Here is a 14,365-nt window from a genome sequence, read left to right on the forward strand (position 1 = left end):
TCTGAGATTCAGACAGGTTGACGCATATGGCTCTAGTTAATTTATTTTCATTGCTGCACAGTATCTATCCCATCGTATGGATGTACCACATGTACAATAATCTCTTTATCTATTCTACTGTCAATAAACATTTGGGTTGTTTGCTATCACAAACAATTCTGCTACGAACATTCTCATACATCTTCCGGTATCTAGCTACGTCAGCTTCTCTGGGGTATAAAACTAGAGTGGAATTTCTGGATCAACAGAAATGACTATTTTCAACCATGTAAGATATTATCCAAAGCCACTGTCCCAATTTGCATCCCTATCCAAAGTCTTTAATAATTCATGATAATCTGAATAACAATCCCCAAATTTAGGCTAGTGATTACCTTAGGGAGAGGATTAGGGACCATAACATTTAGAAAAGAAAAGAAAGACAAAGAAAAACTATAAATTTTGCAGTTATAAATATCTATTTTCAGACCCAAGTCCACCACTTACGAGCTAAGGCAAAATATTTTAGCACTTGAACTCAATTTTCTGATCAGTAAACTGAGGATAATAATAGCCATGTCGGTGTTTTCGTGTGCTAGGGTGCTGGAAGGTAAAATAAGATGCTAACTGTGAACCACCTGGCCCAGGACCCCACCTGCAGGGACTTAACTCCCCTCTCCCTTTCCCGGAACAGGAAATCCATTCTCCCCCTCCAAACCGGCCCAGGAACAAATGATGCCATATAAATCGGTCTGTTCGGGGTTTTGAAAAAATTAATAAATAAATGAATAGTTACAAGCTCTGTTTGTAACCAGGGTCAGTGACTTTTAACCTTTTGAGTCTGAATAGGGCTCCTAAGGCTAAGGAGAAATGCGTCTCGCCACCATCTCTGTGTGAAAGGAGCACAGCTACCCTCTTGCTGACGCAATGCCCTCATACAGTGGATGGTTTATTAATGTTCTTCAGCTTCTTCCTTCTCAGGATGAACTGGTTCTTTATAGTGTCCATCAAATTAGAAGAAAGCAAATACACGAACAACCCGCAATTATTGTCTGTCCCTTGGAATGCACTGCTTTCTCTGATGCTCACTATGTCCTTGCTGTTCTCTGCATCTTTCTCACATCTCTCCCCTCTTCTCATCCCCGTCCATGCTGGCAGCAGATCACTCCTCTCTGGTTCATATGAGTTTGCCTCTTTAAACCTGCTTTGGGATAGGATATTATTTAAGACTTTTTTGGGGTGTATGTTAAGATGAGTTCTTTTGAGATCTACGCACTAGGGAGGGGATGACAACAAGGGAAAGGGTGCAGTTTCACCTGATGGAACTTTCTGTGATGATGGGAATGTTGCATATCTGTGTTGTCCACAGAAGTCACTAGCTGCATGGAACTACTGAGCACTTGAAATGAGACTAGTGCAACTAAGCATCTGAATTAAAAACTTTGTTTAATTTAAATTTCACAAGCTACATGTGGGTAGGGGCTGCTATCGGGACAGCACAGGTTTAGAACATTTAGAAGATGATTGAAATCAAGTGTTCAAGTTGAGTCCTGCTACCTGTCAATAAGCTTCCTAAATTTATGACTTAGAGATAATAATATCACAATATGGTTATCTCTAACAGAAATTCCTTTTGCTTTTCATTATAATTTTTATTACTTGCTTCCTTTGAACTCTAGTCTCTGGGGAAGATAATCTACTAGATGTTTGATAGATGCTATCCTTCTTGAATATCCCTTGATAGCCCCAAAACTACATTAATGTTTAATATTGTCTACTACCATATTTAAAAAAACAACATTTTAACATTTTATAGTTAAAAATTTAGAAAATACCAGAGCCAGCCTGGTGGTGTAGGGGTTAAGTTCACATGCTCCGTTTTGGCGGCCCGGGGTTTGCAGGTTCAGATCCCAGGTGCGGACCTACACACCACTTATCAAACCATGCTGTGGCAGTATCCCACATACAAAAAGAGAGGAGGACTGGCATGGATTTTAGCTCAGTGACAATCTTCCTCAGCAAAAAGAGGAAGATTGGCAATGGATGTTAGCTCAGGGCCAATCTCCCTCACAAAAAAAAAAAAAATTGGAAAATACCAAAAGAATAAAGAAAATAATAACTGTCCAAATTTTTGGAATTATTCCTTTTAGTCTTCTTCTGTGTATATGTAACAATGATGATAACGATCATAACAATAGCTAATACTCATTCATACAGTGTTAGCAAGGGGCTAAACACTGTTTGCTTTTACTTATTTTAATTTACTTGATTCTTTCACATATATGCTACTATTACTCCCATTTTAAAGATGAAGAAACCAAGTCACAGACAAATCAAGTGACTCGTTCAAGATGAAACAGCTAGTAAGTGCCAGAGCTGGGATTTGAACCCAGGCAACTGGCCTCAAATTGTCCTCATATATTTAAACAAAATTGGGATTATACTCTATATAGTGTAAAAAATTTCATGTCTTTGATTATGTTTTGAAATAAATTTGGCAGCTGCATAGATTTCATCATTTAATTACATTACATAATTTAAACTGATCCAGACTATCGGACATTTGGATTGTTTCCACTACTCCCCTATCATGAATAACAGGGAAACAGCCTTATACATAAATCTTTGTGCACATCTCTCAATGTTTACTGAGGGTCAGTTTCTAGGGGTCAAATTACTGGATCAAAGCATCTAAATACATTTAAAATCTTTGATACACCTTCTAAATCATCTTCCATGAATATTGTACCATTTAACCTATCATTACTTTGTTATATTTACTTTTTCCCTACGAAGGGTTATGTCACTGATACAACTCTGTCATGTCCTCTAGGAAGCTCAGAATGTTTTCTGGCTTAATTTTTGTTTTTTTCTTAATTAACAGACTTTCTTTTTTTGAGCAGTTTTAGGTTCACAGAAAAAAGAAGCAGAAACTACAGAGTTCCCATTTACCCCTTCACTGCTGCCCAGTTTCCCCTGTTAATATCTTGCATTAGTGCGGTACATTTGGTACACGCAATGAGCCAGTATTGACACAGTTTATTAACTGAAGTCCATAGTTTATGTTCGAGTTCACTCTGTGCAGCACATTCTGTGGGTTTTCACAAATGTATAACGAAACGTCTCCATTACGGTATGATAAGGTATAGTTTTACTGACCTAAAAATCCCCTGCGTTCTGCCTATTCATTCCCTTCTTTCTCCCCCTGAGCCTTTTGCCACCACACATCTTTTTACTGTCTCCAGAGTTTCGCCTTTTTTCTGGCTTTATTCTTGGCGAGTGTGCTTTTACTTTCCCATGTGTATCCGCTCTGAACTGCACTCTGTTGAGTGTAGCCACTTGTCCAAGTTGAAATACTATCCATTTTCTCTAGCCAACCATGATTCATCAAAACAAACAATAGTGACCCCTTCCAAAGATCAACGAACACCTGATCCTTGAGTGTTCCTCATATCTAAACTGTTTGTCTATCTTAGCACTTCCCTAAGGCAGAGCCCCTGCCAGGTACCTCACCCAAATCTAAGAAGCCAAAGGGACTAATCCTCAACACAGCATATTGGATACAGAATTTCTAAGGCCAGTCCCCGGGCAGCTAATTCTTGGCTCACTGTGTTCAGTAGGACTCCTTATACATTAAATGAATAAGAAACTGTTATTGGCTATCAAATGCCATGATATACACAAGAGAAGTTAACACTGATATCAGAGATTTCAAGGAGGAAACAGAGAAGCCTCAATTTGAACTACTCAGCTGATTTTACAGAAAACTCCTGACTGCTTGGGAAAAAACGGGAAAGAGGAGACTATATGGGGGACAGATAGAACTCTAACAGGAAATCCTCCCTGTCCTTTGCCATACCTGTTTGGGCAGGAGACTGGTTATATTTCTCCGCCAGTGTCCTCCCCCTTATTACCAACATCTCTTATTACATATATTATACAGAGCACATTATTAGAGTTCTTTGCTGCCTTGAAAGAAGGAAACATAAGATTTTTTAATTTTACAGTCTCTGTTAATGAACACATTTATAGTTTTTACAATATTAAAAAATACCAAAATGCTTTTCATCCTGTTTAAAAGATGGACCACAAAACCTCAGAAGAAGCTTTAGCTATTTGATAAGTATTTCCCAGAACATCAAGTGAAGAGCAGAGAGCAGAATCCAAAATGCCCAGCAACCCACCTCAGAAGACATGCCCCATATGGTCCACCCCCTGAGAATAACAAAGGAGCCCAGGAGGACTGGTGTCACCACACCTACCATTCTGGGTGAGCTTTGTGGAGCAAATGAGGGTGGCAATCTGAAAGCTATCTTTTGTGCTCTCCTTGGTTGGGGTGAAGGTGGCCAGGTTTTTGGATGCTTGGAGCTCTTTTTCTTCCATCTCTACCTTGGTTCCAGGCAGGGTCAGGTAGAATTTAGCATCTTCCATTTTCTTGTTGTCACCCTGAAAAGGAAGCATGTTAGGAACACCAAATGATGGACAAAATCTCTTACACGCAAATAAAAATATTTTTTATCAAGAGCACCGAGTGACGAAGTTTTATCAAAATTATACTTAGATCCCTTCCAACTCTGAGACATTGTGACACCTTTCCAGAGTTTGAGCCCAGAAATAATTTCAACATTGAATAAAAATGAAGTTGTGAACTAGAAACTAAGACTATCCTAGGTCTCTGCTATAAGTAAATAAATATTAAAGAATAAGGATGGATTTCATTTTCTTGAACCTGTAAATGGTCACAATTATACTTTGTTGGGGTGATGGATTGATTGGGTTCATTGGGAAGAAACAGCTTGCCATGCCTTCCAAAACTATTTATCAACTAAGGAGCTGTTAAGGAAAATACATATCAGGTAGACACATCTCAAAAAAGCTACCAACTCTGTGATATTCTTGGGTAAATGAGATCTTCCAGCATCTACTTTCTACTATAAAATCTCAGTAGAAGCGAGAGCTCCACAGCAGTTAGAGGAGGAATGAGGACAAAACTGTAGGGAAGGAAACGGGGCCCCACAGCAGAGAAATGGTGCCTGGCTTATGATGATAAGAAAACCACATCCTACCACACCCATCACACCCTAACCAAGCCCAGCAGTGCAACTGTCTATGTTCCATGCAGGACGATGCAAAGAGTAGAAGGCAAAAGGATGGCCTCTTGACTATTCACCACCATGGAATGCCATTTGCAGGAGAGGGAGAGATGCTCTTTAGGAGATTAAATAATAATGCAACTCACACTCTTTCCAGAAAGGAGATGGGAGACCATGCAGCTGGTGTGAACCCTCTAGGTTTCTAGACTTTAAGGGGCAAACACATACACCTCTAGAAAAGTTTCTGATGTTTATACACATTAATCTGAAAGGAGCCTTAAGAACCAATTTCAGAGGGAGTAAGTATTTCCCCAGCAATTTTCTGAGCCTCATTCTGTTAGTACCACCTTATAAATCACCAGATCATGCCTCCCATCCTGCAGAGTGGTGCCATCCGGGTTCATCAGTTTTACGAAGGCCACCCCAAATGCTCGCTCCGACTTATCTCTGGCTGAAAAGACAGAAATATGTGTCTGAGCAGTGTAGAAAGATACCAGGAAGTGATGGCTATGAGAGCCGATTTCACATTTTGCTTGGGGTTTAGATTCAATCATGCTACCATCAACACAGTTCAGCAAACTATAATAAGCCACACATACTACACATGTCACAGGCTCTTCAAAGGAAATATTTCCCTAACTGAAATCTTCTGGCACCTCCAAGTATGCGTCTCTTCCTATATTTGCAAATGAATGAGACCAGCATCCATTCAACCTTCCAAATCAGAATTGCAGCTGCTGACACTGACTCCACCCCCACGTCAACTCCACGTCCTCAACACTTCTGGAAGCTGTGCCTTTTCTCTCCATCCCTTCTGTTCCTACCTGAGTACAGGTCACCCTCATCTCTTCCCTGCATTTCTATAAGATCTTCCTAACTGATCTGTCTGTCTCTAGTCTTCTCCCACCCAACACTTTCTCCACACTGCAGCCAGAGTGAGATTTCCACAATCAAATCGAACCAGGTCAATAGCCCTGCTCCAAACCCCTTTCACAACATACCTCATTTCTGTTGTTTTAAGACAGACTCAGTGAAGTATTTATTACACTCCAAGGTATAATGCTATCTAAGGTTTCTACTCTCCTCTTCCTTTTACTATAGGAGCTCAGGTGCCAGGAGCAGTGGGTACGTGTGCCCTGCAGCATTTGGGGAGGAGGGTCCAGCCTCCCAAGGAAGCAGAGGATCTCCCTCCTGGTCTTCAGGTGTTGGCCTCTGAGCTCACCGCGTCCCCTACTTAGATGTCCATGGCTGGGGTAACTCATGGCCTGGTCTCACCACAGGCACAACTCTAAGGTCTGCTGTGACTCGTGTGTCCCTAGATCGGCTGAGGAGTAACCCACTGCATGATTACACCACAATTGTTTATTCATTCTCCTGTGGATGGCCACTCGGGCTATGTCCAATTTGGGCGTATTATGAATAAAGCTACTATAAACATATACCAAACAACAACCACCACCGTCACCCATAAAACATCCTTTAATGGCTCCTACATAACATAGTTCAAAAGAACCTTCATCCTTCATGATCTGGCTCTGGCCTGCCTGGAATCAGACTGCAGAGGTATCAATCCAGGCTCTATCACTTACTAGTCCTGTGACCTTGGCAAGTATCTAAACTCTCTGTGCCTCAGTTTCTTTACGTATAAATATGGATAGAAGTAGTATGTACCTTATCAGATTACTGTGGAAACTAAACAAGATAGTGTATAAACAGAGCTTCACATAGTGTCTGATACAAACTAAGGGCTTGATAAACGCTAGCTTAGTATTATGAAGAACCATATGAAATTGCTGATATCTATTTGACGTTGACCTATAAAATGGCAATTGTATATGGTTCAATCTAATATTATGATTGCTGCCACTGCTCCCACTTCAGCCCCTACTGAGCTCAATTGGATTCAAACACATTTCTCCACTATCACCCTTTGCTGGGCTAACTTCTACTCACCTTCAAGTCTCAGCTAGGATGCAGGAAATCTTATACATAGAGCCCCAGATGGGGTTAGGGACTGTGCTGCATGCTCCCTTACAACTCTGTTTGCTGCTGTAGCATGTATCACCTGTTCTGAACTTAATAGCCTGCTTTTTTGCTCATCTTCCTAGCTAGACCACAGAGAGTCTTCAGTGCCGTGGCCATGTCCTATGTGCTGTCATACCCAGGGCCCAGCCTGCAGTCTGGTGTGTAGCTGGTGTTCAATGCATTCAGTTTGAAAGAAGGATTGCATTTTTATGCAGTGCTGAACGAGAACAAGATACTTCCAGAAATTTTGTGATCAATCTGAAAATAATCAATTTTATTCTCTATTCACACTTGAGAGCAGTCATTTCATAAACTGTGATCTAAGTCTTAAAATAGTTCTTTCATGAGAAAAATAGTAATTTTGGGAGACAACAGATTAAACAGTTTTTGCTGCAGGACTTCTCAGCAATATGGCAATATACATTGTGAACATCTAAGAGGGAGATGTGATATACAACATTTCCTCCTCCTATTCCACTGTGAAACACTTTTCGGCACAGAGCATTTGTTAGCATCTTATAGAACTTTAGTATTTATAGAACACAGTTTGGGGAAATTCTGATGCAGAAAAATAACACAGATCTTGGAAGCCCAGAAAAACTCATTTTTCTGATTTCCTTAGCCCCAGTGAATTCTGAAATAAAGATGCCAAGTATCTAGTTTCCAAGTATCTTGTTCTCCAGTCCCACAAAAGCACTGTCAAGTAAAAGTAAATAGGTCTTTTATGGAAATAGGTCACAGACCTCCTAATACTTACATTCCTGAGATGACCTGTGTCGGAAGGTGAATCTTATGTGGCAGCGAGTAACTTCTTCTATAGCAATGGATACCTGCATGATAATAAGAAATTTTATATATATATAAATATACATGTACATATACATGTACATATTATATATATAAATATATACATACATATACACTTAATGTATACACGTACATATTATATATATAAATATATATGTACATATACACGTACATATTATATATATATAAATATATATGTACATATACACATACATATTATATATATAAATATATACATACATATACACTCATACATACAGTACTTTGTACTCATAACCCATTTTATAGACTTAGGCTCATTTTTAGTATCTTATCAAAGCACTAACTCCTACACAGTGAGATCTGGCATAAGGTTTCATTCAAAGGAGATTTAGTTATTTTCAAACCAAAAGCATGTCAGGAAAAGATCATCTTTGCTGTTTATCATAGATTCTGAGAATGGAAATATTACAAGTTTCTAGTATTTTTCTCAAGTATGAAACAGGAAATACTTCAGAGAGAAAAGATCAGTACTTGGAGGTTTATATAGGACCTTTCAGACTGCAAGGTGTGTATTGATATGGTAATAATTAGGGTCTATAATAGAAGGAAAAGATAAAATACTGGGGATAAGGAAGACTTCTGCTGCTTATACATATAGAGGGGACTAGGAATACAGACGCATGGGGCAATGAAAAACGAAGAGAATTTGCGGCGAACAGTTAAATTACAGCATGTTTATATAATGGAATATTATCCAAGTATCTAAAAACACATTTCTGAAGAACTTTCAATGCCTCAAGAAAAGTAGTTTTAAAAAGCACAGTATAGGGGCCGGCCCCATGGCTTAGCGGTTAAGTGCGCGCGCTCCGCTACTGGCGGCCAGGGTTCGGATCCTGGGCCCGCACCGACGCACCACTTCTCCGGCCATGCTGAGGCGGCGTCCCACATACAGCAACTAGAAGGATGTGCAACTATGACATACAACTATCTACTGGGGCTTTGGGGGAAAAAAAAAAAAGGAGGAGGATTGGCAATAGATGTTAGCTCAGAGCCGGTCTTCCTCAGCAAAAAGAGGAGGATTAGCATGGATGTTAGCTCAGGGCTGATCTTCCTTAAAAAAAAAAAAAAAGCACAGTATAAATATGTATAAACAGCATAATTTAAAACATATGAAGTATATAAAATTGTGGGAAATGGTTACTGTTGAATTGAGATAGTGTAATTTTTTTTTTTTTTAGTTTTCTGTGGAGACTCATAAGACTTCAACAGTCAGAAAGAGCTGATGGAGGTACCCGCCCGGTGGTGCAAGCGGATAAGTGCAATGTGCTCCGCTGCGGCGGCCCGGGGTTTGCTGGTTCGGATCCCAGGCACGCACCAACGCACTGCTTGGCAAGCCATGCTGTGGCGGCGTCCTATATATAGAGAAAGATGGGCACGGATGTTAGCCCAGGGCCAGTCTCCCTCAGCCAAAAAAGAGGAGGATTGGCAGATGTTAGCACAGGGCTGATCTCCTCACAAAAAAAAAAAAAAAAGAGCTGATGGAGCCTGGGATCCAGCGGGCTCCAGTTTAGGCTCTGACACTAAGCCACTAGAGGATCTCGGGAAGTCACTTCACGTCTGTGAGTCTCGGTGACCTAAGTGGACAGAGGGCGTGACACCTGATTGCTTCAGGAGCAGTGCTGTGAGGCTCGCGTGAGATGAGGGATCTGAAAAGCACTTTGGAATTGCTAATACATGTACTTAAATTGAAAAGAGGCCCAGAAACCTTGGTTAGAGGCCAAGAAGAAAAAAACATTAAGCAACTGCTTGCGGAATGTGGCAATTTCCATTTGGCTTTGGACCGTCTTAGCAGCCTACTGCATCATCACAACCACAAGTTTCTCTATTCAAACTTCTACACGTCTATGAATGAGAATGTTATTTAAGAATTCTGAGTTTATTAAAGATAAATGCTCTTATAAGGAATTATAATCATCAATTCATTTCTTATTGCGCACCTTAGACAACCCACCTAAAACTTCAGGATAAAGCAGGATGATTTGGGGGTAAAAAGAAGAACAGAACCTAAATGAGGTCTAATCCATGAGAGAGGCTGCAGGCGGCGTATTCTCACCTTGACGGTCTCATACCAGCAGGGCTGCTTCACTTGGTAATAGACGACTGACTTGTACTCTGAAATGCCTTCGTATCCAGCACCAGGATGAATTGCTTTCTGTGGATAGAAAGAAAAAATTAGGAGGGGATAATTTTATCTAGAAAAATAAGAGTACTCTACACCCCACGTGTGAGCCCTCTACCCTCCGCATGGCCAGCATGTGCCGTACACTGGCACACATAAGCTGGTTACACTTGGGGGTGAAGAATAGGGTAGGAATGAGTTTCCACCACTTTATCTGAGGATCTAGTGTATAAATGTCGTGGTCACTCGGGGACCAAGCACTGTCCCAACACTCCTCTTTGCTGTAACTTGTTTTCTCTGTTCCACGCCCAGCCATACATTCTCCTCTCTTTCCTCCTCTTTCCTCTCTCAGGGAACAGAGGCCTAGCGAGGGTGACTGGGAGCTACGGCACAGGTGCAGATGCACCGCTGTGTGAGGAAAATGATTTCTCCCTCCTGTCTCGGGAAATTTGGCCACAGTTACCTGCTCTGGAATCACTGAATCACAGTCTGAGACACTGAAAGCCTCCTGCCTATCCTTCTCTTTGATGTGAGAATCAAGACTGACTTCTGTGGGAGGAACTCTGGACAGGAAGTCAGGATACCTGGAGCCAGTCCTGGCTCCATCACTAACTCCCGGGTTTCCCTGAGAATAACTCATCAGCGTGGGGCTGCGATTTCCTGATTACTACAACTGAAGAGTGTGGTAGCTGACCTCTAACCAAGAGCCCTTCGGGTTTAACAGCTCTCTAACAGGCGCCTCCCTTGGTTCTGCTCCCCCAGGCGGAGGAAATGTGCGTTTCAATGCCTTCCGGGCACGCGTGCCACTTCACTCAAGCCCCAGGGGCACTTAACGGGCTTGAAAGTGGCTAAATAATTTGAAAATGATAATGAAGCCTACACATAAAATCATTAGTGGCATGAGCTATTTCTCAGCACAGGAGAAATAATGAAAAAAAGAGTCTAAATGGGTTTCTTAGTAAAACTGGCAATTGCTAATCACAAAGGTAACAGGTTTCATGTTTTTTCCTTATGAAAAACCAAACACATCCTAATGCGGAGAACAATTAACACAGGGCCAAAAGTCCCTCATGAAGAAGGGGGTGACGGCAGCGGGATTTCCGGGCGAGACCTCATACCTCCAAGAGCCTGCCCTCCTCGTCATACACAGACATGGTCACCTCCACGTTCTTTGGCGTCTTCTTTTTCCCTTTGTCAAACTCCCCATGGATCAGGGTGACATAAATATCATTCCGAACATCTCCTGCAAGGTGACAAGCTACCCGTGAGTGGTGCTGAGGGAAGTCATTTTTAGTTGTCAGGATGTAGTAAGATGTAAATTATAAGTAAAATATGAAATGCTCTGACTTTATAATGAACTATTCATATAGCAGAAGTTTTTAAATGTATTGTTCTCTTTAGCTTACCTCATCCTACCTTTCCATACATACCAACGTGTCTTTGAAGTGTAGTTTTCTTTAAATGAAATCTTTTCAATAGTAATCCTTTGTTCTATTTATTAATAATTGCTGTCTAATAATAAGTACACAATATATTTTATTAGGCTACAGTGGCAGATTTTTTTTTTCAATAATGCCTTGGAGAGTGTGACATTTTAACACATTGGAAAAATAATGAAGGCTAATGCTTACTGAGTGCTTACTCTGTGCTGGGCACTGTTCAAAATGTCTTATATGCAATAATCTATTTAATCCATATAACAAATTGATGAGGCAGACACTTTCTGAAAGCCTGTAAAATACTTTGTGTTTATTTAAATCAGGTTAATTGTTTTTACTGATATCAGAATAATTTCTGCTTGTCATATTTTTGGTTAACCAGCACAAAATTTTAAAAATATATATATAACCAGAAAATATGTAGCCCCCATAGTGAAGAAACAGTTTAAATATCATTAAAATACAAAAACAAAACTTGGAATGAATGAAAGGCATACCAAGTTCCTGGATGGGAAGACTCAGTATTGTAAAAATGACTCCAAAATCTGTAGGACATTAAACTGCCTCCCAATGTAAAAAATAAAACCTTATAGCACTATAAGAAAATCGGGATGCACATTTAGAAAACTTATTTCCGTCACTTATCTGCTTGGAAAAATAATTAAGATACTACCCACAGTTGAGGAGGTGTGAAGGAAAAGGGGCTTATTCGTACATTGCAGTATGAAATCTTAATTGACACACTCTTGGTCTATGGAGAAATTAACAATTTGCATCAAAAGTCTTAACTGACACAGCAACTTCACTAGTAATATCTGTCTCAAAGTATTAAAAATGTGAGCAATGATTTATCTATAAGAATATTCATTATAGTGTTGTTTATGAAAATAAAAACTTGGAAACCTCCTCAATTTCCAACCATTGACAGTGGTTGAATAAATTAGGGTACAACCAGATGAGATAATATTCATTTACTCATTGAAAAAACTTATTGAGGGCCGGCCCTGTGGCTTGGTGGTTAAGTGCACGCGCTCCGATGCTGGTGGCCCGGGTTCGGATCCCGGGCGTGCACCGAGGCACCACTTCTCCGTCCATCCTGAGGCCGAATCCCACATACAGCAACTAGAAGGATGTGCAGCTATGACATACAACTATCTACTGGGGCTTTGGGGGGAAAAAATAAATAAATAAAATCTTTAAAAAAAAAAAAAAAAACTTATTGAACACCTACTCTGTACCAAGCACGGTGCTAGGGGTCTGGGAGACAATGGTGAGCCATGCACCAGCCTTACTCTCATACAGCTTACAGGCGGGGCAGAGAAGCATTATCAGATAATCACAGGATGAAACCAACACCACAAATGAAGGAAAACGCCAGGCTCTGTGAAAGCATAACACTAAGTCCCAACCTTGTCTGGAGGGGTGGGAATCTTTCCTTGGAGCTGATATTGGAGGGATGAGTAAGAAGAGAGAACAGAATGTGTAAAAGCCCAGAAGTAGTAGACACACGACTGAAGTCTTCACAGTGAGGGGGCTCTGGTATGAGATTAGGCTACAGAGACAGACAAAAGACAACTCTCCCTGAGGCTTACAGGCCAAGTTAAGAATTTCTATCTTCATCCTAAATATAAACAGAAGTCATCGAAATGTTTTCAGTAAGGAAGGAGTGGGATGAGATCAGGTGGGCTTTCATAAAAGATCATTCACGCTATACTGTGGAGAAGAGGATATGAGGTAAGAAAGGGAAGAAACAGGGAAACCAGTTAGGAAGCTGTGACAGTTGTTTAGGGAACTAATGACCTGGGCTACAACTTGGGTAGTGGCAATAGAGATGGAGTGAAGGGGATGGATTTGAGAGGCCTTTCAAGGGTAAGACTGGCAGGTCTTATCTACTAATTCTGCATGAGGTGTAAAGGAAAGGGAGGTGTCAACGGTGACTTTTAGGCTTCTTGTTTGTGAGACTGGATGGATGGGGTGCCATTCTCTCAGATAAAACACATCAGAAGAGCCAGGTGTAGATGCATAGGGTGACAAGTTCCAAATGGGGATTCTGGGTAAGAACTGACCAATTAAAGAGAGGAGAATAGTGATCCGGTCAGGGGTGGGAATAGTACCTACGAAAGTCCTGAGGCAGGAAGTAGTTGGATCTATGGTAACGAGTTCAAAGGAGGGGTCTTGGGGGCAGGGATATGGATTGGGAGCCAACTAACACACAGAAGCCAAATGAATGGGTGAGATCACCTAGGGAGAGAATATTGCTGAGAAGGAAAGGGCACCTCTTATGGACTGAATTGTTTCCCCCTAAATTCATATGTTGAAGCCCTAATCTGCAGTACCTCAGAATACGACTGTATTTGGAGACAGGCCCTTTAACAAGGTGACTAAGGTAAAATGAGGTCATATGGTGGGCCCCAATCCAACTGACTGGTGTCCCTGTAAGAAGAGATGAGGACACAGGGAACACAGACCGAGGGGTGACCACATAAGGACGCAGTGAGAAGATGGTGGTCTGCAAGCCAAGCAGAGAGGCCTCAGGAGAAACCAACCCTGCCGGCTCCTTGATCTTGGACTTCTAGCCCCCAGAATTGTGAGAAAATAAACTCCTGTTGTTTAACCCCTCTAGTCTGTGGTATTTTGTTACGGCAGCTCTAGCTAGCTAATACAGAGCATAAGGACCAAATAGCGAGGAACTCCAAGATTTAAAGGTGGGGTAGAAGATGATAAGGTGGCAAAGGAGTCCTAGGAGAGGCCTCAGGGGAATGGAGCAAAAGACAACAGTGTGGGGTCACTGACAATGAGGGAGGAATATTTCAAGGAGGGAGTGATCAACAGTGTCACATGCTACCAAGAGACCATAGAGG

General features: G+C 41.1%; 1 protein-coding gene across 5 annotated transcripts in view; it reads right to left on the reverse strand.

Moving 5' to 3' along the window:
- Positions 1–14,365, reverse strand: part of DOCK5 (dedicator of cytokinesis 5) — a 212,162-nt gene that overhangs the window by 80,182 nt on the left and 117,615 nt on the right. For all 5 annotated transcript variants that reach the window (XM_058550499.1, XM_058550501.1, XM_058550502.1 and 2 more), the window contains 5 exons: positions 11,184–11,308; positions 10,000–10,098; positions 7,855–7,927; positions 5,420–5,523; positions 4,242–4,425 (listed from right to left, as the gene is read on the reverse strand). In XM_058550499.1, coding sequence (XP_058406482.1) covers positions 4,242–4,425; positions 5,420–5,523; positions 7,855–7,927; positions 10,000–10,098; positions 11,184–11,308 — 585 coding nt within the window. The remainder of the gene's footprint in view (positions 1–4,241; positions 4,426–5,419; positions 5,524–7,854; positions 7,928–9,999; positions 10,099–11,183; positions 11,309–14,365) is intronic.

Source organism: Diceros bicornis, chromosome 11 (genome assembly GCF_020826845.1).
Source record: "Diceros bicornis minor isolate mBicDic1 chromosome 11, mDicBic1.mat.cur, whole genome shotgun sequence".
Taxonomy (NCBI): domain Eukaryota; kingdom Metazoa; phylum Chordata; class Mammalia; order Perissodactyla; family Rhinocerotidae; genus Diceros; species Diceros bicornis.